The following is a 25,289-nucleotide window of genomic DNA, read 5'->3' on the forward strand; positions in this document are numbered from 1 at the left end:
CAGGGACAGCCGTGTGAACACACTTGCAGACTTCTGAATAGCTCTTGGTGACTCAGGGTGTGGGTGGATGGGTGAGGAGGTGGCCCTGGAGAGGGAAGGTTCCAGAGGGCCCCCGGGCTCCTCAGCCTTCTGAGTTTGGGGACAGGGGGAGCTCAGGTGAAGCTTTCTTGGGCTGCGTGTACACTCCAGACTTGCCTGGTGGGGAGCCTGGTGGCACCCTGCTCTAGGACACGGCAGGCTGCATGCCACCGCACAGGACTGGAGCAGCCACAGGAGGAGCTCGGAGATGCAAAGCTCCCAGCGGGAACCCAGGGCCCCTCAGCATTGGGGCAGGGCGCCTGAGACAGGAGGTGCTACCGGAAAGGACACATCTGACAGTGGAAGCTTTATTTTTCAACCTCACACAGACATAGAGGACAGAGGGCTGGACGCAGAGGCTGAAGGAGGCTTGTGCACGTGAGCTTGGCAGTTCTGTTCCAAGGGGCAAACCTTCTGGCTGCTGTCCATCTGTATGTCCTTCCAGCTGCACCCAGTGACCACACCCACCTGGCCCAAAGCATGGCCAGCCCACCCTTGGCTGCAGGCCCACCCAAAAGCCTTTGACAAAGGAGGGTTTACATTTCTGTAGGTCGTTTGGGAACTTTTAAATTAATTTTCTAAATAATAAAACCGCTTGGATTTTGTAAGTACCTGGTGAGGTCCTCAGGTAAATTAAAAGGGCTTTTGGAAAAATTCCCATGTCTGATCTCGCCTAATATCTGACAGATGCCATCAAGAATAAGCATTAAGGTACAAAAATACTATATATATGTATATATAAAACAGCAACGAAATGAAACCACACTGATAAAGCAGACGCGCCAAGCCAGAGAATGCAACATGGTTGAAGTTCAGTGCATTTCTGGTCCTGGCATCATCTCCCATTCTTTAAGGAAACAAATACTTTAAATAATTTAAATAAAAGTTGCAGGATGATATTTAGTGTCTCAGAATTTAAGAGGGTGGGACATTCCCACACTTCGCCAGCACGTCTGGTTTTGTGTGGTCTCCTGAATGTCCTTCCCCTGAAGCCAGCTCATGGTCTGTTCATTTGGTTTTGAAAGGAGCTTGGATTTTTCAGAAGACCAACAAGTAAAAGTGGTAAAGAGTTTTTCGTTGGTATCAATTACCAAAAAAAAAAAGCCTAAGACCACTAGTAAAAATGTTTCAATGCCATCACAAAAGACAATACAAAAACCAAAGTGCTCAAATCCAAGGAGCAGTAAACTTGCCCAAAACATATAAAAGCTTTAAATATAGTTTAGTATATACAAAACTCGGTCAGAAGAATTTGAGAAGATTCTTCAGTTTAAACGAAGAGCTTGGGAAACACTCAGGAGCCTGGCCCTCGGTGCCCCGAGGACCCGCCCCCCCCAGCCCTCATCCTCTCGGGGCCTCGGGCGCAGCATGGAGGCTTGCTGAGGAACCAAGGCAAGGAGGGAGATGTCAGTTTAGGCGAAGTTCTCAATGAGGAGCACTCACTCCTCAAATTAAAGGGCCTTGCCATCCCTTCAAAGTGGCCACTGAGGACCGAAGCCGCAGATGTCCACGCTGCCTGTGCCAGCTCGAGGGTGAAGCGTCTTCGGGTTCTGGAGCCTGGCAGCGAGTGCGCCACGCGTGCAGGCCTAGGCCCCGGGGCGCCTGAAGGCTGTACAGCTGAACGTGAACGTATACACATGGGGACTGTGCTGGGACAACCTAAACCTGCGGGGGACGCCAGCTCGGGGAAGCAACAGCCCGCTGGAGTACCTGCACGCGCAGAGGCCCACACAGCTGTACAAAGACCTGCCCTTGACGCTGGGATATGCGCGGACACTAACCTGGGCGCCCGTCCCCTCACCCAGGGTGGGGCGCTGCATCTCCCCACGTTCTAAGGCTTCGCTTTTAGCCAGAGAGACAGTGCCAAAAGGGAAGCTCTGGGTGAGCAGCTGCGCCAGAACCAGTCAGGGGAGCCCAGTGCCTGGCCATGGGCTCTGGGCTCCGGGGAGGGCCGGGACCTCCCACAGGACTGGAAAGCTGTTCTCTCGCCCTTCCTGGCCAGCTCACACTCGCCCTGGGCTGACCTTTGCTGCAGTGGTTTCAGAGCCACCGGCCGGGCTGAGAAACGTCTGGGTACGCTGCCCTTCTCTCTCCCTGCCTCTTTGGGCCCTTTTCCTGCCCCTCGGCAATGAGGTCTCAGGAGTTTCATGCCATGCTACACCCAAGGCCCTGCCAGACTCCTGGAGCAGCAGGCCGGGCCAGGCAGCTGGAGTCAGCTCGGAAACTTGAAAACCAAAACCGATTTGGGAATGGTTTTTGGCCTTCATTCTCTGAAAACTGGCCAGAACCTTGTGTAGTGCCGTCTCCCTGCGGAGGCACTGGTGGATTGGAACTTAAAATACATTGCTGAGACACAAGGTGTAGACGACCATCCAGGTCCCTTCTGTGTCAGCTCAAGGGGCAGAACCAGTGGGGCACGGGAGACCCATATTCATTTACGAAGTTTAAATCTGTTTTGAAACTTTAACCTTTCCTAAAAAAATTTTAAAATGATCTCCCAAATCTCAAGTTTGGAAGTTCAGCCTGCTAGTTCTGGCCTCTTCCATATGCAAAAGTATTTCTTTTTCTTCAAGTACATCAGAACAGAAAAGGAAATCCGATTTGATTCCGTCCAGTGAGTTCATCCCTCACTGCGCAGACCACCCTGTCAGTGACTGACACAGAAGCTCCACTTCCAGAGCCCTGCCGGACTGTGGCCTCCGCACAGACGCACCTGCGGCCCCTTGGAACAGCCTTTGCTAATGCTTGCTTTCTAGATAAAGAAGCGTTGGCTTAAATAAACAAGATGTTCCATTAGACAGATTTCTCTATTTATAGCTTGTCTAAAATGTAATCAGTGGTATCTTCTAGTTCTGAGCAAGCCTTCAAAAAAAAAAAAAAAGGCCCCTTGGTGTACAGATTTGTTGACTGTTTCTGGAAGATTCTTAAATGAGCACTATGCCTTAACAGTTCATCTGGAAGAGGAATAGAATAACTCATCTGTAGTTTCAGGAATTAGGAGAAAAAGTGGCCTACAGTATCCTTACTCAGAAAGAGCGGCGTGAACTCGCTCTCTGAAAAGCACCCTAACCCTGTGGTCTGCAGAAATTTTTTTTTTTTTTTTTTTTATCAAACATGAAAGAGCACAGCCAAACTCTATCGTAAAGGCATAGCTTAAAAGAAGGTATTAACTAGATAGGTAAGTCATCAATTGGTTAATTCTGTCTCTAGAACTTGAGAAGTTGGGAAAAAGGTCACTGAAACATTTCAGAAACAGCCAGGTACGTGAACAGGACAGAGGCTGGAGGGACACCTTACCACCGGAACGGCCGGGAAAGGCCCGCCCGCTGCAAGGTTCAAGTTCAAGAAATACGGCCGTCCAGGGTGCTCCTATGTCTCCGTTACACTTACAGTCTCTTCCACAAACTAGTATTCAGAAGAGAACGAAGTTTTCACTTTACTCCCAACCATTGTCTTTGATCATGTGGGCAAGCTCAATAATAAATTTTCCTTCCTTATATTTCTGACTGCTTTCAAAGGCATGTTCCTTGAAAAAAAAAAAAAAAGAAGAAGAAAAGTAGAAAGAAGATTTCAGGACAGAATCGACTTCACTTTTCAACTTCATTACACTCTTGGCAAAGAAAATAAGCATATGGGGTCAAATCTCCCCAGGTGTCCCTTGTTCCACAGACCAGGGCCAGGGGAGGGGTCTGTCTCTGTGATGAGCCTGGGCAGGGAAGGGCAGCCCACCTCTACTTGTCCTTAACCTTACAGATCCATTTCACAGGGAAAGGGTAATTCAGGTTTGTCCCTGAGCATCTACCATGCATAAGACAATCCGGGGGGTTGCGGGGAGTGAGATCCTGCTTGCAGGGACTGCAGGTAAAAGGCCAGTGGAGGCCACTATAGCCAGCACCAGGGGGTCATTTAAGATGCTGGAGGGAGAGAGAAGGCCCTTGGCTGGGCAGTGAAGGTAGAAAAGGAATGGGGCTTGGCAGGGTGTATGTGTGTGCACATACAGGCCTCTTGGAGCCCATCTCCACGCCGGGGACTGCGTCTCCTCATGTGTGTCGAATGTGGAGGACAGTTAGTCAGGCATTCCAGAAAGAGGAAGCACAGGCAGCCCTGACCAAGATGGCCAGAATGGCTGTAACGGACAACAGGTAGGCACCAGCCACACCCAGACGCACCTCTCAGGTGCCACGGCTGGCGGTGGTCGGGGGCACAGGAGACAGACTTGGGAGTCAACAGGAGGGGTGGGGAACAACAGGATCAGGGAGTGTGGCAGGGCGGGGGGGCGGGCGGGCAGACGCTGCCTGTGGGCCAAGCCCCAGGTGGGCCGGTGAGGCCAGGCCTTGCTGGGGGCCGCCCCAGCCACCAGGGAGTGTCTCCCGCATAGGTGGGCCGCTCCCCTCCTGCGAAAGGAGCCTCGGAGGGCAGGGCCACATGCCCGCCAACCAGCATGGCTGTTACCCACGTCCCACCTCCGGGAGTCAGGGGGGCGCGGGTACGACCATGTGAGGACCTCCACCTTCAATCGGCTAGAAAGACACTCTACGACGAGAACACGGGACACTTCAGGCAGGAGGTCTTACTCCTTTGCAAATTTTGCTCCTGACTAACACGTGTTTTGGTACCGCAGTGAGTCGGCGCGGTGCACGGGTACTCACATATTTCCACCCGAGCGTGGTTTTGCAGTTTTCACAGTAGATGTCTGCAACCGCGTGCAGCCCAGTAAGAAGGACCCTCTCCTCCGCAGGGCCACAGCCCACGTTGACCCTGCAGGGGAGCAGGTGGGACTGTGCTGAAGACCAGAGGCCCCGCCCCTGCCCACCACCGCCCTTGGGGGAAGGATCAACTTATTTCTCCAGAATCCCAAGATGGGATGGGCTGTGGGGGCCGTGACCACCGTCCTGCACGGAGCACCGTCAAAAATCAAACCCACCACAAATGGGTCACAGACCATGCCTCATGTGGGAGCTCGGTCTCAGGTAAGAGCACACCCTTCCCGCAAACTCTCACACTAAAGAGAGCAGAATTCTTTAAGCTATCAAAACACTGGGTCATTCTAGGGGCACCTGGGTGGCTCAGTCATGATTCCCGGTTCCTGAGCCTGCCCCTGCCCCCCCACCCCCGGCTCGTGCTCTCTCAAATAAATAAGATCTTAAAAACCAAAAACAAAACCGCTGGATCATTCTGGCTCATCAAGGAACTCTGCACAGTCCAGCTTTATGTGATCACGTGCATGGATGGACAGGAGCACTGAATATAATCGGACCATGGACACAGCCATGTCCACAAGGCCAATGGCAGTAGTACTCACACAGAATTGAAGAGGTAGGCTCGTCCCTGACTTCCCTGAAAAGACTGCAAAGAAGAAAAAAATTTTTAACAGATGTACTGTGGTAAGAGGAAAAGTCTGGCATTTAGGGATGAAGGTGGAGAGACTGTTTCAGGTCATGGACTTCAATGTGGGTGGAAGGGCCACCTTGTAGGGCATTTCGAGCAGCGCTTAGGGGAGCGCTGACCACAGGCCTCCAGGACCCCAGACCCACAGAGGACCCAGAAGTCAAAGCGCTCCTAGAGACCCAGAGGGGCCGCTCAGTGTCCCGATTCTCTCTGCTGGACTAGCTCCCGTCAGCCAGACAGTAGTGGGAGGGTACATTCCCATGCTTTGCCATTGAAACTGAAAGCAAAACCACATCCCAAGATGACTCCTTCCTTGGAGGAAGGGGCCTTCCGGTGACATCTCCCCCAGGAAAGTGCTTTAAGCCAAGGAACAGCTTGTAGCATACCCACGGAGTCTGGGATGATAATGGAGGCAGGATGGGGTACAGCTGGGTCAGTTCCAGACTTAGCGCCCGCACCCTGCACTCTCAGCAACAAGAGGGAATATGAGTTCCCTCGTAGACAGATGGGGGGGCTCGTCTGCTTCAGTGCCAGGTCCAAATGACCGAGCAGAACACAGGGACCTCAAAAATAACCAAATGAAGAGAACTTCTTTGAGTGCTTTTTTAGTTTGTTTCTGTTTTGGGGTTTGTTTGGGTTTTTTTGCCTACCACCTCAGCACAAATTCAAAAGACTGTGAGGAATGTTGACTGGAGCAGAGCGGGAGGGTATCTGTAAACGTAAGAAGCACACGCTGTGTGACAAGCCACTCCACTCCTAAGGATTCACTGTCAAGACAAACCAACCGGAGCACATAGGGAAATGTGTGACAAGATTGGTTACTGGTAAGTATTTGCAATTGCAAAAGCATGGCACACGTGGATACCCACACAAGTGAGCAAACGAGGGCACTCACATCCAGGACACATGCAGACATTAAGAAGGGGACGGAAGCTGGGCTCCTGGGTGGCTCAGTGGGTTAAGCCGCTGCCTTCGGCTCAGGTCATGATCTCAGGGTCCTGGGATCGAGTCCCGCATCAGGCTCTCTGCTCAGCAGGGAGCCTGCTTCCTCCTCTCTCTCTGCCTGCCTCTCTGCCTACTTGTGATCTCTCTCTGTCAAATAAATAAATAAAATCTTAAAAAAAAAAAAAAAAAAGAAGGGGACGGAAGCAACTGGGCACGAGCGTGTGTGGTGAGAGAGTCACACTGGGAAGTGAAGGAGAGCTAGCCATGACACGCTGTGCTGTGCCGTGTTGCAGGGGCCCTTCAATTAAGGGGAAAACCACAGGGCACCAGAGTGGCTCAGTCAATCAAGTGTCTGCCTTCGGCTCAGGTCACGATCCAGAGGTCCTGGGATCAAGTCCCACATCGGGCTCCCTGCTTGGTGGGAAGCCTGCTTCTCTCTCTCCCTCTACCCCTTCCCCTACTTGTGCTCTCCCACTCTCTCACACACTCTTGAAAAAATAAAATCTTAAAAGATAAAGGGAAAACCATGATCTTATAGGCCAGAAAGAGACCACGTATGCCACACAACTAACAGAGACAAGCAGAAGGAATGGAGTCAGGGGTGAGGAGGGGAAAGCAGATCTGTCCCTGCCGCCCGTGCACACGACACCGCACTGTGCTGGTTCGTGCAGTCCCTTGCACGGGCACAGACGGCAGCTGCCCCTGATGACCAGGGCCACACATCCACTGGAGCAGCACAGAGACCCTCATGCTAGCCACTAAGCCCCTGTGGTTTAGGGGCCCTTTGTTACTGCCGCATACCCTCGCCTGAGGCTAGTGGGTTTTGATCTAAACATACAGCTTTCAGACTTAAAAAAAAGAAAAAGAAAAACACTTTTTTTAAGAGTTTTCCTTTCCAGGGGCTTTCCAGAATTAAGAATATTACTTTATGTCCAGTTTAAGAAATAATCATGTTATGGGCTTCCCCTTACATCCTTATTAGCCTTCAGTTCTGTAGACCGATTTTCCTAATTCTCTTGCCTGCTCTTCAAATTCTCCCCTGCACCCCTATAAATCCTTATTTTTAAAAAAAATTTTTTTAAGATTATTTATTTATTTGACAGAGATCACTAGTAGGCAGAGAGGCAGGCAGAGAGAGAGGGGGAAGCGGGCTCCCCACTGAGCAGAGAGCCTGATTCGGGGCTCGATCCCAGAACCCTGGGATCATGACCTGAGCCGAAGGCAGATGCATAACCTTCTCACCCACCGAGGCGGCCCACGAATCCTTATTTTATTTTATTTTTTAAAGATTTTATTTATTTATTTGACAGAGAGAGATCACAAGTAAGCAGAGAGGCAGGCAGAGAGAGAGAGGAGGAAGCAGGCTCCCTGCTGAGCAGAGAGCCCAATGTGGGACTCAATCCCAGGACCCTGAGATCATAACCTGAGCTGAAGGCAGCGGCTTAACCCACTGAGCCACCCAGGTGCCCCCAAATCCTTATTTTTTAAACAGGGTTTGGATCCATGATGTGGCCAGATTTGTGGTTGGGGGTGAGACAGAAGTCAGACTAGAGCAGGAGGTCTGCGAACTTTCATAAACGAGGGCCAGCTGAGAAATGTTTTCAGCCCTGGGGGCTGCAAGGCCTCTGCGGTAAGGATGCTGGTGCTCTGGCCAGCCCGACAGCAGCCACCGGTGCTGTGGAAACACACAAATGTGGCTGTGGCCCAATAAAACTTCCTGGGAACAGGTGGGGTGCCGGAGGTGGCCCACAGATAAAACCAGAGCCTTCTCACAATGAGACCCACCTGCATCAAGGAATGGCTCCCTCAGGCCAGGGCATCACTGACTAATGACAAAGATGGCCCTCTTCACAGCTTCCCTCATGGGTATTTTTCTAAAAGATCCAATTTTTCCCATCCCCCCATGATACCCTGTTTTCTTCTTAAGTATTCCGAGTTAACATTTAATTTCCTCATTATTGGACTCTTTCCACAGATCTTCTAGACTTCCTTTGCTCCTTCAGTGTTTCTTGGTCTTATGTGAACTCGATTGCTCTGACAAATAACCTACTCGTCTTGCTTTCTGTGATTTTCTGTCCCAGCTGCCTAGCCCTCCAGCTAGTGCCAACACCATGCCCCCTGTGCCAACACCATGCCCAATGGCACACCAAGATCACAGTCATACCGAGATAACAAGATAGCAGTCAGTCACACTCAATCACGCACAAAACATTCATCAGTGCTGCTCAGAAGGCCCTAGACTACTAGGATGCCACCAACCCTGGAAGTCACATGATGGTCAAATGTCCATCTGATAGGGAGGTACAATCACAGTGACCAGGGGCCCATCGCTCCCTGGACACCAACCACTTGCCTTGGAGATCAGCTCATCGTGGTTGGCCAGGTGGGCTCTGCAGTGGACACAGCTGTAGGTTCGGTGACAGTTTGGCAAATAAGCTTGGAACGTTTTGGATTTTGTCATCTTCACCATCTCGGCTGGGCGCTCCTCGCTCAGCTCAGGGCTGGCACTGGACGGCCGGCGGCTCTGCTGGGCCCTCTGGCAAGAGAAACAGCGGAAGATGCACGCAAGGGCCGTCGTCGTTCAGAGGGCGTGTGGCACTGTCCACACAGTTGGGACGAGAAAAAAGCGTCACAACCTGTCAACCAATCATGACAAAGCACAGGGTTATGGAGGGAACGAGAGACTTCGAGGAGGGATGCCTGGGAATTGTGTGTTCCCAGGAACAGGGTGGGGAGAGGCAGACCCAGAAGATCGAATTCTTTACTATTTGTCACGGTTTCATTCTAGATGCCATTGGAAGTGGCGAGTGAACTACTTTTACATCCAGATCCCTTGAGAAAAACATCTGATTTAGTGCATTTTAGGCTGTGTGTGACTTCTGGAAACATAAAGGAAAAAGCAGCCAACAAGCCTCCCGTCTGAGTGAGACCAGCAGCAGGATGGCACACATCTTGTTCCAAATCCTGGACTTAATGACTCAAAGCACCGTGACATTTATGAATACGCAGGAGGGATCCAGTTTAATTAATCGTGGAGAAGTTACATGTCAATCCAGAAACAAACCCTTTATATGCTCAACTGATTTTCAACAAGGGCACCGAGATGATTCAATGGGGAAAGGGCAGTCTTTTCAACAAACGGCGCTAGGAACTGGATATCCACATGCAAAACAAAAATGAGGCTGGACCCTTATTTAACACCGTATACAAAAAATAACTCAAAGTGGATCCAAGACCTAAATGTAAGAATGAGGGGCGCCTGGGTGGTTCAGTCGGTTGGGCATCTGTGATCGGCTCAGGTCATAATCCCAGGGTCCCAGGATTAAGCCTCGCATCGGGCTCCCTCCTCGGCAGGAAGCCTGGTTCTCCCTCTGCAGCTCCCCTTGCTTGTGTTGTTCCTGCTCCGGCTCTCTCTTTGTCAAATAAATAAAAATTTTTTAAAAATTAAAATAAAAAAACACACAAAAAACCCAAACTATTAAAAAAAATCAATGTAAGAATGGAAACTATAAACGGTTAGATGAAACCACAGGGGAAAGCATTCACAACATCGATGGGGCTTGACTGCCTGCAAATGACGGTGAAGGCCCAGACACATATTTAGACTGATGGATGGTAAAGTGAGAAGGAAAATGGGGTAGAGCACCTGTAGAACACCAAAGAAAGAGAAATAAAAGTATTAGAAGTATCCAGAAGGGGATGGAAAATTACCTTTCAAAAGAACAATTTCCTAAGTAGAACAACAGAACCCAGAAGGCAGTCAGGAAAGGTACCTTTAAGGTCCTGAAAGACAATGATGGCTATTCCAGAATTCTACATCCAGTGAAAATATCTTTCAAGAATTCCGGAATGATGTTTTCAGACAACTAAAAAGTTTAACTTCAGCAAAGTATCATTAGAGGAAGTGCAAGGATGTGCTTCAGACAAAAGAAAAACAGCACTAAACGTGAGAGTCTTAAAAATAAAATGGGAATGAAGAAGATGGTAAGTCCATGGGTAAACAGAACAGCAGTATCTTGTAGAGTTTTGAAGAACCAGGACTGTGTGGGGCGCTTGGGTGGCTCAGTCGGTTAAGTGTCAGACTCTTGATTTCTGCTCAGGTCATGGTCTCAGGGTCGTAAGACTTGTCTCAGGCTCCGCGCTGGGCATGGAGTCTGCTTAAGATTCTCTCCCCACCCCCCATTCTCCCCTAAAAATATAAAAGAAAAAGAAAATATATCACTGTAATACATGAGCACAGTAACTCAGGGTGAGAGGTCCGATGAAAACTTTCTAGAGTCCTTGTCTTATTCAAAAAAGTAGCTATAAGTATTGGTTAAGCTTCAGATTCTGGGAAAGTAAGGATAAATGTTGTTATTTTGATGACATTTCTAGAACAACAAAACCTAACTGTGTAATTCCAAACCTACAAAGGGGTGTATCAGTGAATGATAAAATGTCAGTCTAAAAAGATGCAAGAAAGTGGGGGGCCCAGCTGAGGGAACATGCATCTCTTGATCTTGAAGTTGTGAGTTCAACAACTCACCTAGACTTAATTTACAAGAGACATACCTCAAAGTAAGGACACAGAGTGGCTAAAAGATAAGGCTAGAAACCTGGGTGGTGGCAACACAGACATAGGGCTTATAATTATTTGCTGGCAATAGATTTATCTTATGTATTATATATATGTGATTCACAATAAAGAAATTGAAGTAGTAAAAGGATTGGGCATCTGGCTGGCTCAGTTAGTAGGGCAGTACTTGATGTTGGGGTCGTGGGTTTGAGACCCATGCTGGGTGTAGAAATTATTTTTTAAAAAGGTGGCTAAAATTTGCGACAACATGGATGGAACTAGAGCGTATCATGCTTAGCGAAATAAGTCAAGCGGAGAAAGACAACTATCATATGATCTCCCTAATATGAGGGAGTGGTGATGCAACATGGGGGCTTAAGTGGGTAGAAGAAGAATCCATGAAACAAGATGGGCTAGGGAGGGAGACAAACCATAAGTGACTCTTAATCTCACGAAACAAACTGTGGGTTGCTGGGGGGGGGGGGGGTGGGGAGAAGGGGGGTAGGGTTATGGACATTGGGGAGGGTATGTGCTTTGGGGTAAATTGGAAGAGGAGATGAACCATGAGAGACTATGGACTCTGAAAAACAATCTGAGGGGTTTGAAGTGGTGGGGGGGTGGGAGGTTGGGGTACCAGGTGGTGGGTATTATAGAGGGCACAGCTTGCATGGAGCACTGGGTGTGGTGAAAAAATAATGAATACTGTTTTTCTGAAAATAAATAAATTGGAAAAAATAAAAAAATAAAAAAAATAAAAAGGTGGCTAAAAGGGCACCTGGGTGGCTCAGTGGGTTAAAGCCTCTGCCTTCGGCTCAGGTCATGATCTCAGGGTCCTGGGATCGAGGCCCGCATCGGGCTCTCTGCTTGGCAGGGAGCCTGCTTCCTCCTCTCTCTCTGCCTGCCTCTCTGCCTACTTGTGATCTCTGTCAAATAAATAAATAAAAATCTTAAAAAGAAAAAGAAAGAAAGAGACTCACAGATACAGAGAACAAATGGTGGGTTACCAGAGGGGACAGGGTGGGCAAAGTAGGTGAAGGGGATTAAAGGGTATGAACTTCCAGTCACAAAATAGTGAGTCATGGGGATATAATGTACAGCATAGAGAATATGGTAACTTTGTAATGACTTTGTATGGGGACAGGGGACACTAGATTTATGGTGGAGATCATTTCATAATATATAAAAATACCCAATCAATATTATGTACAGTTAAAACTAATAGGATATTGTGTGTCAATTATTCTCTCATATTAAAGAAGTATCATCTGAGGAGAGAAAGGAAGGTATTTCTATATACTCATGGGTCTAAGAATGGAAATTAAAAGATCCTTTTATTAATATTATTAAACAATAATAAAATAACTACTTTCTAGTACTTAAAGGGAAATGTATAATCTTACAGGATGTAGACTAGAAAATAGGATAGGTTGAAATGATGAGCTAAACACCCCCTTTTTTTTTTTTTACTTATTTATTTGAGAGAGAGCCTAAGCTGAGGTGAGAGGGAAAAGGAGAGGGAAATGCAGGCTCCCTGCTGAGAATGAAGAATGAGAATGAAGATTCCTGCAGAAGAAGGAATCTTCAGAGGATTGTGCTAAGTAAAAAAAAGAAAAAGCCAGCCCCCCAAAGGTGACATACTGTATTATTCCATTTGTAGAATATTCTCGAAGTGACAAAATCATGGAAATGGGGAACCTATTAGAGGATGCTGGGGGTTAAGAGGGGGCTGAAGTGGGTGTGGATGTCAAAAGGCAACACAGGGAATCTTGCTGTGACGGTTTCTTTATTTTTTTTTAAGGTTGACTTTTTTTCCCTCAGAGAATTTTTTAGAATCTAAATTCAATTAATTAGCATATAGTGTATTATTAGTTTCAGAGGTAGAGTTCAGTGATTCATCAGTCTTATATAACACCAGTGTTCATTACATCACGTGCCCTTCTTAGTGCCCATCATCCAGTTACCCCCTCCCCTCACCCATCTCCCCTCCAGCAGCCCTCAGTTTGTTTCTGATGATTTTAAGAGTCTCTTATAGTTTGGCTCCCTCTCTGATTTCATCTGGTTTTCTTTTCCTCTCTTCCCCTATGATCCTGTTTTCCTTCCTTCCTTTAAAAAAAAAAATACAATATTTTATTTATTTGACAGAGGGAGACAGAGGGAGGGTATACAAGCAGGGGGAGTGGGAAAGGGAGAAGCAGGCTTCCTGTGGAGCAGGAAGCCCAATGTGGGGCTCGATCCCAGGACCCTGGGATCATGACCCAAGCCGAAGGCAGATCCTTAACTGACTGAACTACCCAGGCATCCCTGTTTTGTTTATTAAATTCCATATGAGTGAGATCATACAATATTTGTCTTTCTCTGACTTATTTCGCTTAGCATAATACCCTTTAGTTCTATCCACATCATTGCAAATGGGAATATTTCTGGTTTTTTTGTGATGGCTGAGTAGTATTCCATTGTGTGCATGTATACACACACATAGACCACATCTTCTTTACCCATTCATCTGTCCATGGACATCTAGGCTCTTTCCACAGTTTGGCTGTTGTGGATGTTGCTGATATAAACATTGGGGTGCACGTGTCCCTTTGGATAACTACATCTGTATCTTTGGGGTAAATACCCAGTAGTGTGATTGCTGGGTCATAGGGTAGCTCTATTTGCAACTTTTTGAGGAACCTCCATACTGTTTCCAGAGTGGCTGCATCAGCTTGCATTCTTACCAACAGTAAACACCCATCTTTAATTTTTTTTTTTTTTAAGATTTTATTTATTTATTTATTTGACAGAGAGAGAGATCACAAGTAGGCAGAGAGGCAGGCAGAGAGAGAGAGGAGGAAGCAGGCTCCCTGTTGAGCAGAGAGCCCGATGCGGGACTCGATCCCAGGACCCTGAGATCATGAGCTGAGCCGAAGGCAGCGGCTTAACCCACTGAGCCACCCAGGCGTCCCAACACCCATCTTTAAAAGTTAAAAAAAATGGGGCGCCTGGGTGGCGCAGTGGGTTAAAGCTCTGCCTTCCGCTCAGGTCATGATCCCAGGGTTCTGGGATCGAGCCCCATGTCGGGCTCTCTGCTCAGCAGGGAGCCTGCTTCTCCTTCTCTCTCTGTCTGCCTCTCTGCCTACTTGTGATCTCTGTCAAATAAATAAATTAAGAAAAAAAAAAGTAGGGGCGCCTGGGTGGCTCAGTTGTTAAGCGTCTGCTTTCGGCTCAGGTCATGATGCCAGGTCATGGGATCAAGCCCCACACTGGGCTCCCTGTTCAGCGGAAAGTCTGCTTCTCCCTCTCTCTCTGCACCCTGCTTGTGTTCCCTCTCTCGCAGTCATTCTCTGTCAAATAAATAAATAAATCTTTTAAAATATATATTCTTAAAAATAGAAGTTAAAAAAGTAACAGAGAGGAGTGTCTGGGTGGCTCAGTCAGTTAAGCGTCTGCCTTCGCCTCAGGTCATGACCCCGGGGTCTCGGGATCGAGCCCTGCATCAGGCTCCCTGCTTGATGGGAAGCCTGCTTCTCCCTCTCCCACTCCCCCTGCTTGTGTTCCCTCTCTTGCAGTCTTTCTGTCAAATAAACAAATAAAAATCTTAAAAAAAAAAAGCAACAGAGAAACAACCCAAAGAAAATATAGGGAAGGAAATAAACAGGAAAAAATGTAATGTAACAGGCAAGGAAAACTTGCAAGAGAGGATCAACAAAGCAAAAGTTTGTTCTTGGAAAAGACAGATAAAACTGATAAAGCTCTGTTCCACTGATTTGGGGAAAGAGGTGGGAGGGAGAGATCGGATAGAAGTAATAACCTGGAAGAAATGGAAATGGGATATCACTTTCTTTGGATGAGATTTATAGGGTAAGAGGATGTTGTGATCAACTGAATGTATTTGAAAACGTAAATCACACAGATAAATTCCTAGAAGAAATATAACTGAAAAATAGGACTCAGGAAGAAACAACAAACCCAAACAATCTGATAAACATTAAAGAAATGGGGATGACCCAGCTAGCTTGACCTGATACCAAACCTCGATGAGGGTAGTGCAAGAATGAAATTCGCTATAATTTTCTTCTCATGAACCAAGATGCAAACCCCCGAAATCAGTTTACCAAAGGGAATCTAATACTATTTTAAAAGGATAATAAAATACAATTAGGTTGACTTTATCACAGGAATTCAAAATAATTTAACGTTAGGAAATACAGTTAATACAATGTACCACGTATTGTTCTCTCAATCTGTTTATCTCAGTAGCTGCAGAGAAAGCATTTGACAAAACCTAACATCCATTGACAATTCTAGCAACATTCTGCGCAGACTATGGAAATAAGGGAACTTCCTTATCTGTTAAGAGACATCTATAAAAACGGAACAACCCACAATGAACATCAGCTTCTCAGGTAAGACTTAGAAAACTTTCTCTTTGAGATCAGGAATGAGCCTCTACACCACCATTTCCACACAGCCCTACCCACCCCCCGCCAAGTCCCAGACAGCTCTGCAAGACAAGGCAACAAGACATAAAGATCAGAATAGAGGGGCGCCTGGGTGGCTCAGTTGGTTAAAGCCTCTGCCTTCAGCTCTGGTCATGATCCCAGGGTCCTGGAATCAAGCCCCACATCGGGCTCTCTGCTCGGCAGGGAGCCTGCTTCCCCCCTCTCTCTGCCTGGCTCTCTGCCTACTTGTGGTCTCTCTCTGTCAAATAAATAAATAAAATCTATAAATAAAATCTTTAAAAAGGGGGGGGGCACCTGGGTGGCTCAGTGGGTTAAAGCCTCTGCTATTGGCTCAGGTCAGGATCCCAGGGTCCTGGGATCAAGCCCCGCATCAGGCTCTCCACTCCTCGGGGAGCCTGCTTTCTCCTCTCTCTCTCTGCCTGCCTCTCTGCCTACTTGTGATCTCTGTCTCTCGAATAAATAAATAAAATCTTAAAAAATAAATAAATAAAATCTTAAAAAAAAAAGATCAGAAGAGAAAAATATACACTTAGGCAACAGTGTTACAGTACAAAGTATCTAAGAATAAATTCAAAGACCTGAAACATCTTTACAGAGAGAGCATATGTTTTTGAGGGACAATAAGGAATACCTAAATAAATGGAGATAAACCAAGAACAGGACCGGAAGATATTGTAAACATATTAATTCTCCCCAGTGATTTTTATTTTTATTATTTTAACTGTATTTGTTTTTAGTGATTGTATTTATTTTATTTGAGAGAGAGAGCATGAGCACAGGGGCAGGGGCTGTGGGGGAGGGAGAATCTCAAGCAGATTCCATGCTGAAGGTAGAGCCCAACGCGAGGCTTGATCCCATGACCCTAAATGATCACGATCAGAGCTGAAACTGAGTTGGATGCTTAACCAACTGAGCCACCCAGACACAGGTGAATTTTATTTAAGTAATTTCTACACTCAACGTGGGGCTCAAACTCATGACTTCAAGATCCGAGAGTGGCACTGTCTGCTGACTAAGCCAGCCGGGCGCCCCCCACCCCCAGAAGTAGTTTTAAAATCAAATGCAATTAAAATCGGGGCACCTGGGTGGCTCAGTGAGTTAAAGCCTCTGCCTTTGGCTCAGGTCATGATCCCAGGGTCCTGGGAGGAGCCCCGCATCGGGCTCTCTGCTCGGTAGGGAGCCTGCTTCCCCCTCTCTCTGTGCCTGTCTCTCTGCCTACTTGTGATTTCTGTCTGTCAAATAAATAAATAAAATCTTTAAAGAAATGCAATTCAAATCAAAATCCAGTAAGATGTGTTGTGTGTGTACATGTGCATATGCAAGCCAGTGAGAGGCAGCGAGACTGGATTCTAAAATTTATCCTAAAAGTGTCTATAGGGGAGGATAAATGTTTCCTAAACCCTCTCAGGGTCCCTGGCTGGGTCTGAAAATTAAACTGGCAAAGAAAGATCAGCAGGCGAAAAACACACAGATCTTATGGAATGTTTCCACAAGAGAATGAAGAACCAATAGCAACAGAGCAGGAAGCTTTTCTATCACTTAGACAAAGAAACAATTTATTTGTGAAGAACTGACAAGGTAGAGGTCTTTGGTCAAGGGGTATTCTGTGGTGAAGAAGTAACTAGAAAGACAGGGTAGGTTTAATAAGGTTGTGCAGAATTCTTGGCCCCAAATTCTCTGTCTCTGATAGGAAGGTCTTCCCTCCTCCTCGTACACGGAGGACACCTTTCCCAGGAGGATCTTATGACCTGTGTCAGGGAATAAGGGCAAAGGGGGAGGTCAGAATGACCTCCTTCCTTCTGTCATTTTCTCAAATTCCTCCAGCTTAAGACAGTCAATATGCATGGTGACATATTTTAGTGTAGTGTGTCTTGAGCCCCATCCTGTCAAAGGTCAAAACCAATGAGGGCGCTCTCGAAGAGTGTGATAGAAACACGTTTGCTACCTGAGTCTGACAGAGAGCCGTCCTGCCATTTTCCACAGTCACGGGGGACAGAGCAGTGCTGGCAGGGGACAGAAAAACAGGCTGATGAGACTCGAAAGAGAACCTAGAAACAGGCCTACGCCTAGATGGACACCAGATACAATGACAGTGGTAACACAGCTCACTGCGAGAGAGAGGCTTCCTAAAAGGGTGCTGGACGTTATGGATACCCATCTGTAGGAAAAGGAAAAGGTGGGTCCTATTTTATACCAGAAACAGAAATTAATGGTTGTCCCATTTCCCAACAGAGAAAATCAGCCAGCAAGAATATCGTGGAGGAAGGTTCCACACAAGGGACACACACAGACGCCTACACATCTGTCTTCCAAAACGAGGCTCTGTTTCTTTCTCCACTCAAAGTCTTGTCAACCAAGGACTAAGGGAGCCTCTGAAGAAGTCTGATTGTATTAGATATTCCCCATCAGGGATTCCCAAAACTTTAACCTTTTCAAGCCATCACATTAGCCCTGATACATTCTATTGGGTTTTATTCGTTGCCCAAACTACTGGGCACTCTGAATCGGAATCCTGACATCCCTCCCATATTTGAGGTCATAGGGATGGGGGTCAATCCGGATGGATCCCACCCACAGCAGCCCAGCTCCCACCCCATGTCCCACACGGGCCACACAGGTATTGTCAATCCACACATGCAACCTCCCCCAGCCCCCACAATTTGGTGATGACTCATAAGGAAGGAAAGAAAAAAAAAATTTTTTTTTTAAAGTAGGCTCTACACCTGAACTCACAACCCAGAGACTGAGAGTCCTACGCTCTACCAACTGAGCCAGCCAGGCGCCCCCTGACCTGACTTCTTACTGAACTCATGTTGAGTCTGGTTTCATACCTTCACCTGAGTCTTTCTCCTTTATTGAAGGGAGTCTTCAGTTTTGTCCCTTCTTTCCTCAGACTCCCTCAATGAAGACTCTAAAAGTATGTGGTAGGGATGCCTGGGTGGCTCAGTCCATTAAGCCGCTGCCTTCGGCTCAGGTCATGATCCCAGGATCCTAGGATCAAGTTGTGCATCGGACTCCTTGCTCCAGGGGGAGCCTGCTTTTCTCTCTGCCTCCCACTTGCCTGCTTGTGCGCACTCTCTCTCCCTAACAAATAAATAAATAAATAAATAAATAAAATCTTTTTAAAAAATAAAAATAAAAAAATAAAAGTTCGCGGTAAAGGGGCCAAGAGACAGGAATCTCAGACTATTCACGAGCTGCTTGGTAGGTCTCAAGAGTCCTGCCCCTTTAGTGGCAGAAACACTACTCCCTGTGACTGAATGGAGAAACTCCCAGAAACTCCCTCCAGCCTTGAAACAAGGGATTTCAGGGTGCCTGGCTGGTTCAGTTGGCAGTGTGTGTAATTCTTGATCTCAGAGTTGTGAGTTCGAGCCCCATGCTGGGTACAGAGATTACTTAAAAAAAGGGGGGGATTTCACTTTTATTCATAATAATAAAGGGGGTAACACCTCTTATTTTTAGCTCACATGCAGTTCCCTTTGTATGGGACACCACCTTTCAAAGTGGCAACTCGCCAAGGCTTTTCTGTTTATCGTGAATTGCTCAATGACACAGCTGTGTGTCCTTCCACTGCAGGCCTCCAAGGATGGCCTTCGCCCCAGCTGACCTCAGCCTGAGGAGCGGCCAGTGTCCAGAAGGCCTGTCTCTGTGGAACCGCCCTCCTCATAGTCTCCTTTCACCTTTACTGAGCCTTGTCCGTGCTCAGCACTCACGGCCAACCCTTCCAAGGCAGGAGGGTGCCTTACATATACACATTCCACCGTCCCCGTCCTGACTGCCATCCCTGTCGCCACCCAGCAGAGGGGGCCCAGCCAGGGCAACGGCCAGGCCTGGATTTGTGGTTCCGGAGAAGCGTTTTGGGTGGTGTTTCCACTAGGCTTCTAAACTGGGTATCTGCTGGGGCACTGACAAGATCACGGCCAAATTTTCAGGCACCCAGTGCGCAAAATGGGCTTTTACAACATAGAGCTACTGGCGAGTTAGGAGCCTCCGTGAAGTCATAGAAAGGCCGATGGGTCCCGTGAATCATGTTTACTATAGGACATTATGTTTCCCCTGGGTTTGGAGGGCAGCAACCATCCCCCCCACCCCCACAGAAGATATTACTGTGGGGTAATTTTTTGGAGCAAAAACAATATTCTGGATTCCAGAAATGTCTCTCCTAAAATAAAAACGCATAATTATTTTAAGAGAACGTGAATCAGGCCCATGTCCATATGGTGCTGTTACCACACTTCGAAAGACAAAAACAATGAGAAATAAAGACCCAGCCAGGCAGCTCTGACATTTCCGGGATGGCATGGAGGCTCCCGAGGGCCCCACACCCTGGGTCTCCCATTCCCCCTACTCTCCACGCCACCTCCCCACCCTGCCACTACCTGGTGACAGGCTCAGTCCCAGCCCTCTACTTCCCCCAGGAAGGAGGAGGAAGGGAGGCACCAGGCATACAAAGCATTTAGCCAGAGTTCATGGTGGAAGTGGGACCCCAGGTAAGTGGCTCGGGCAGGGACATCCACATCTTCCATGGAAAAGGGAACATGGGGGCTCTGCAGAGACCCCCACCCCCCATCCAGGCCAACACTATTCTAAGTAGCAGACTTCACAAGAACCAGACGAACTGACAGCAACCCTCGGAGGTGGGGATTCTCCTGAGTCCCACTGTGCAGATATGGAAACGGGGGCCCAGAGAGCTTAACTAACCTGCCAAAGTTGCACAGCTAGTAAGCAGTGGATTCAAAGCCAGAGTCTACAACCTGGACAGCTGTGCCTTGCAGACACATGAACCTATGTGAACTTCATTCATCGAAGCAAATTGAAGGGAGTCTGGTAGGTCTTACAACCTACAGATGGGCAAAAATTTTTAAGAAGTTGCTATCACCACTGGCGAGGGCTGGCTGTGCTGCAGCTATCTGGTAACACCTGTCAGCGCTCTTGGGCACACACCCCTGGACCTCAGCTGGGGGCTAGGAAGCACGGGGAAGGTGACTCCCTTTTCACCATTAGCTTTTTGAACAATTTAGATTTTTTTAAAAATATTTATTTATTTATTAGAGCACACAAGCAGGGGGAGTGGCAGGCAGAGGAAGAAGCAGGCTCCCCATTGAGCAAGGAGCCTTATGTGGAACTCGATCCCAGGACCCTGGGATCATGACCTGAGCCGAAGGAGATGCTTAACCAACAGCCATCCAGGCATCCCGGTGACTTTAGATTTTTGATACCGAAGGTATGTACCAACTACTCAAACTCTCTCTCTCTCTCTCAATCTCTCTCTCTCGCTCTTTCTCTCTCTCTCTCTCTCTCTCACACACACACACACACAGAGCAAAGGTGTGGAAAGGCCTGGAGGGATTCATGTCAAAGGGCAATGGCAGGAGGCCAGTTTGCCTTTGGCAGAACCAGCTTCCCTTCACACGCATGGTCTGCCTTCTCACTGGAGTTACAGGATGAAACACTCTTCTCCACACATTTCAGGAACTGCAGGCTTGGTGATCAGTGGACCCACTGGGAGGGGCAAGAAGATTTCCTCAGTCCTACCACCTGTCTGTCTGGCCCCAGATGAAGCCCCACAGCCTCTCCAGAATCCCAGCAGGGGTGTCTGTGCAACTTCAACACCTCATGGCCTAGCTCCTCTGCCCTCCAGGTCCTGGTTTCATCCCTCCACCCCACTGCCTTAGGTTCTGCCTCCACCATCTGTCTCCTGCAAGGCTAATTAATGTGTTTGCACTGAGCCCTTCTTTTCCAACAACCTGTAATACATTCTTTTGTATTTCTCCCACTAGTAACAAAGTTCCCCACAGTCGGGGCCTAGGGACACTTCCTAGCAGAGTTTACTGGCTTGCTTGCTATTGACAGGGGGAAAGACCAAGTTGCTAGCTACACACACACCACTGCCCTTCTCACTTGAAAGGGTGGGACCCAGAAGGCTGATGGAAGCAGGACACACGGCGGGATAAGGACATAATCAAACATTTGAAGGCCTGTGTTGGAGCAAGAGAAGGAAAAACCAGAGATATAAAAAGCAATCGAAGGGGGCCAGTGCTTGAGGGTGAGAATGCCAACACTGGGAAGCCAGGTGACAGCACAAGGGACCCAGGAGGGGAGGTTTGGCAAGAGACAGGCTGCTGGGGGTGAGGGGGGACAAAGCTGCAACAGAGCTTGTCTCAAACTGTGCCCCGTGTTTGGTGGCCAGGGAACCGCAAGCCAAGCTGTTGCCTTATCTGTAAAATGTGGGTAAATTGCGACTCACAAGGTGGTCCAGACAATCGCGTAAGAGGTCGTGTCATCGTTATAGGACAGCAGGACAGAGGGATGGTGAGCGCATCTCCCCACCAGGAGTCCTGGTTCTGGTTCTGAGGCTCTTCAGGAGCCAGATTAAGAGGATGTTCCCCAGGTGGGGACGACACTGTGTTGGCTCCAGGATTTCCATTTCTCTCTCACCAGCAGACAGCTTTTCAGAGGGTTTCTATCACAGAAGGAACAGGGACTTCCTTCCTGAATCCAACCTCTGCTGTCCTCTCCAGAACCCTTAGCCCTCTATGACTTGGTTGTTCAGAACTTTCTCCAACCTTCCCCAAAATCTCATGTCAAGATTTCCACTCCCTAGAGGTTTCGCTGATTAGCAGATCTAACTACTTTTCTACAGATGGAAAACCAAATGAACCTCAAATGAAGAGTCTGAAAGGAAGATTTCCATTGCTGCTGCTTTTTTCTTTTTCAAAGTTTTCATATTTTCTACAAACAGAAGTAAGTCGCTACTAAAGTTACAGCAGGCACCTAGCTGTAACAGAACACATGGAAAAGGCAAAAATCAAAAACCCAGCAAATTGAGGATAGGTGTCATTACGCAGTCTGCTGTGCCCTCACAAATTAAAAGTGATAGCAATAAATAGGCAAAATGGGCTTAGTTAACCAGAGGGCTTTTCTCCCTTTCTTGTGTTTGTGTCGGGGCTCTGAGGCTAACAGAATCTCTTATTCAACTTCGGCAAAGCAGCTTCTTGAAATGCCAATTTTATATCTTCCTGGCATTAAATCCACCCAGGCAGATTCTACTGGCAACTTGACCTCAGCATTTCAAGCACTCCCAGTGGCTGAGGATTGGTTCCCCACGTCAGAACAGCTCTCTACGGCGAAGTGGTTATATACGCTACTGAATAACTAAGAATATTGCCTCTTCATATTCTAGTTTCTCAGTCTCCCGGGGGTGCGGAGGGATACATTCAAACTCTATGGCAGCCCCTCGCCCTCTCCACTCTCTGTCCCTTGACACTAGGTCCTTGTGAAACTTAGGGATGACAGGCAGGAAAATCAGGAAGAGATTTTATAGGAACGCTGCTTCCAATCTAAAGAGCTTTACACATTCCAAGGCTTCAAAATGGTAAGATTTAATGTCTGGACTTAGGGTACAAGAATGTCTCCATTTCAGTTGCTCATGTTGGCAAAGGCACCATGACAGGAGAGGGTCGTTAACACTCGGGAACACTAGGCATGGGGCATACCAGGGCTGTCTGGACTAACCTTGCAACTTTCACAGAAATCTAAAGTTATTACAAAACAAGAAGTTCGTTTAAAAAGCAAAGGCTACGGGGGCTCCTGGATGGCTCAGTCAGTGCAGACTGTGGCTCTTGATCTCAGGGTTGTGAGTTGGAGCCCCACACTGAGTGTAGAGATTACTTAAAGATAAAATCTTTAAAAAAAAAAAAAAAAAGCAAAGGCTATTGCTCAGATTGGTAATTAAGATTATTCAGCTATTTTTTTTCTTAAGTGCCCAGCAGAAGCCAGACTCCGCGCTACAGGTCTGTGGTGGGACAGGATTTCGCTCTGGTCCTACCTCTGAGAGGTTCCTGCAAGGAGAAGACACTCTAACCCTGTGAGATGCAAGGGAAGGGAGCATAAGGGTCCAGGAGAGCTTCAGTATTAGCATTCCTCAAGTGTACCACGACTGTCACCCAAGAACCCGGGGCCAGGGATAAGAGGGAATCAGCGCACAATTACAAAAACTCAATCATCCCAGCATCCAGCACAGCTCCTGGCACCGAGCAGAGGCTGGAGCGTGCACAGGTGTGGGAGAGAGCCAGGCTTGCTCAGGTGAGGCACCTGGAAGAGTTCCCTAGAGGAGGTAAGCCTCCTCTTGAGGCTTGCTTAGTTTAGGAGGGAAGTGGGTGGAAAGAATAACATTCTTGGCAAAGGAAACAACAGGTTAAAGTGTGTGTTCTGGCCAGAAAGAGGAAGAAGAAATGCAACTGAACAAAAAAGCTTGGGGGTGGGGAAACTGAGGTCTTTCCAAAGCCATTATCTTTGCAAAATGAAATTATAGTCTTTTTTTTCCCCCCAATCCTGGAACTCAGCACATTATCTGGACATCAAAGATGTCAATCAGAGGCAGGCCTGGGGGAGGGGGACCCTACTGAGCAGGTTTCCCAAGCTATGGCTCCTGCAAGCTGTGCTTTAAAAAAAAAACAAAAAAAAAAACAAACCTAGTGCTACAAGCAGGGAACTGATACAGAGAACAATTCATTTTAGTCACGATCTTTATGTGGGTAACTCGAAAACATCCCCCTCTTCTAATAAACATTCCTAGGAACCCTCTTTTGTCCTCATTTCACTCCGGGTCGCAACATTTTTTGTTGTTGTTGTTAAAGAGGGAAAAGCCCATTAACAGCAGGCATCTAGTTCATTCTCTCTGTAAATTTTTTTCGTGGCTGAAGTGGGAACGAGGCAGGCAAGGGAAGGAAGAAAGGAGGGCAAAATCAAAGATCAGGCTTTGTGGTCTGCTCCAACACGGAGTGAGCCAAATAACAACAAAAAAATCAAATCAGAACAAAAACATCCACAGGTGCGGCCCGCTCGCGCCCCGCCCGCCGGCCCTGACGCCCAACAGGTGCCTCCGGGCCCCGCCCGCTGTCGCAGGAGCCTCGGGTCGCCACAAAGTAGCCGCCCGCGCAACAGTGTCCAGGCCCGCCCGTACTCACGGCCGCTCGGCGGTCCGCGCCCCGGCCCGCAGCGCCCATCCGGCCCGGGCCCCGGTTAGCGCGGGCTCGGCTCTCAGGCGGCGCCGGCGCGGCCCGGGACGCGCTGCGGCCGTTGGCGCCTCCGCAGGGCGCGAGGCATCCTCCCGCCGCCGCCCCGCGGGCCGCCTGCCCTTTGTTTTGGAGCCGCGGCCCCGCCGCGCCGCCGTTAACGGCCTCGGAACGCGGCGTCGGCCAATCAGCGCGCCCCCCCGCCCGCGCTCCGCCCCGTGCCCCGCCCCTCTCGCGCGTTCCCTCCCCGCGCGCTCCGCGCCCCGGAGCTGGACCCGCTCGCACTCGACCGGGCTGGGCGGGGGCGCACGTGCCGCGGGGCGCGCCACGCTCCCATTGGCCGGCCTGCCGAGCGCGGCCTCGGAGCCAGCCTATGAGAGTTGAAGGGCCTGGGGGCGGGACCCTGCGCGGAGGGGCGGGCCCTGGGGCGGGCTCAAAGAGGATCGCAGTGCGCAAGCGCGGTCTGTCCTGAGCTTGGGTGTTCAGCCCACGGTCTTCGCCCGCAGGCTTCTCCCGCGGTGGGGAGCCCGTGCGCCACTCGGTCTCTCCGCACGCCTGGGTCGGCTCATGGACGTGAGGGCCGCAGCTTCCGGGGCCGAAGCGGGGCTCATGGGTCGGCCGTGCGCAGGACTTGGGCTTCCCTGGCCGGACCACTCGCAGACTCGGTTCCCAGAATACGGGGTCCTCCGCGCTCGCCCACTCCATCCTCCCCGAACGCTCCAAGTCACTCTGCCTGAGAACCTCTGCATCTGGCTCTCTGTTCCAGATCGGATTCGACAGGAAGCTCCATCCTCCACGTGGCCCTCCTGGCCCCCCAGGCAGCCCACATCTTCATGTCCACACCCCATCCCTCTATGACTC

The 25,289-nt window shown here is 48.7% G+C and overlaps 1 protein-coding gene across 2 annotated transcripts; it reads right to left on the bottom strand.

The window, feature by feature from the left end:
- Positions 1 to 372: 372 nt before the first annotated feature.
- Positions 373 to 24,487, bottom strand: YPEL1 (yippee like 1). 2 transcript variants are annotated; one of them, XM_044243780.1, is made up of 5 exons: positions 24,381 to 24,487; positions 8,765 to 9,047; positions 5,381 to 5,424; positions 4,728 to 4,836; positions 373 to 3,604 (listed from the first exon to the last, which is right to left on the bottom strand). In XM_044243780.1, exons 2-5 carry the CDS (start codon positions 8,879 to 8,881, stop codon positions 3,515 to 3,517), a joined length of 360 nt encoding a protein of 119 aa, XP_044099715.1. In that variant the 5' UTR covers positions 8,882 to 9,047; positions 24,381 to 24,487; the 3' UTR covers positions 373 to 3,514. The 2 variants fall into 2 exon arrangements, with proteins under 2 accessions (XP_044099715.1, XP_044099716.1); XM_044243781.1 differs by lacking the exon at positions 24,381 to 24,487 and adding an exon at positions 18,243 to 18,359.
- Positions 24,488 to 25,289: the final 802 nt, after the last annotated feature.

Source organism: Neovison vison, chromosome 3 (genome assembly GCF_020171115.1).
Source record: "Neovison vison isolate M4711 chromosome 3, ASM_NN_V1, whole genome shotgun sequence".
Lineage (NCBI taxonomy): Eukaryota > Metazoa > Chordata > Mammalia > Carnivora > Mustelidae > Neogale > Neogale vison.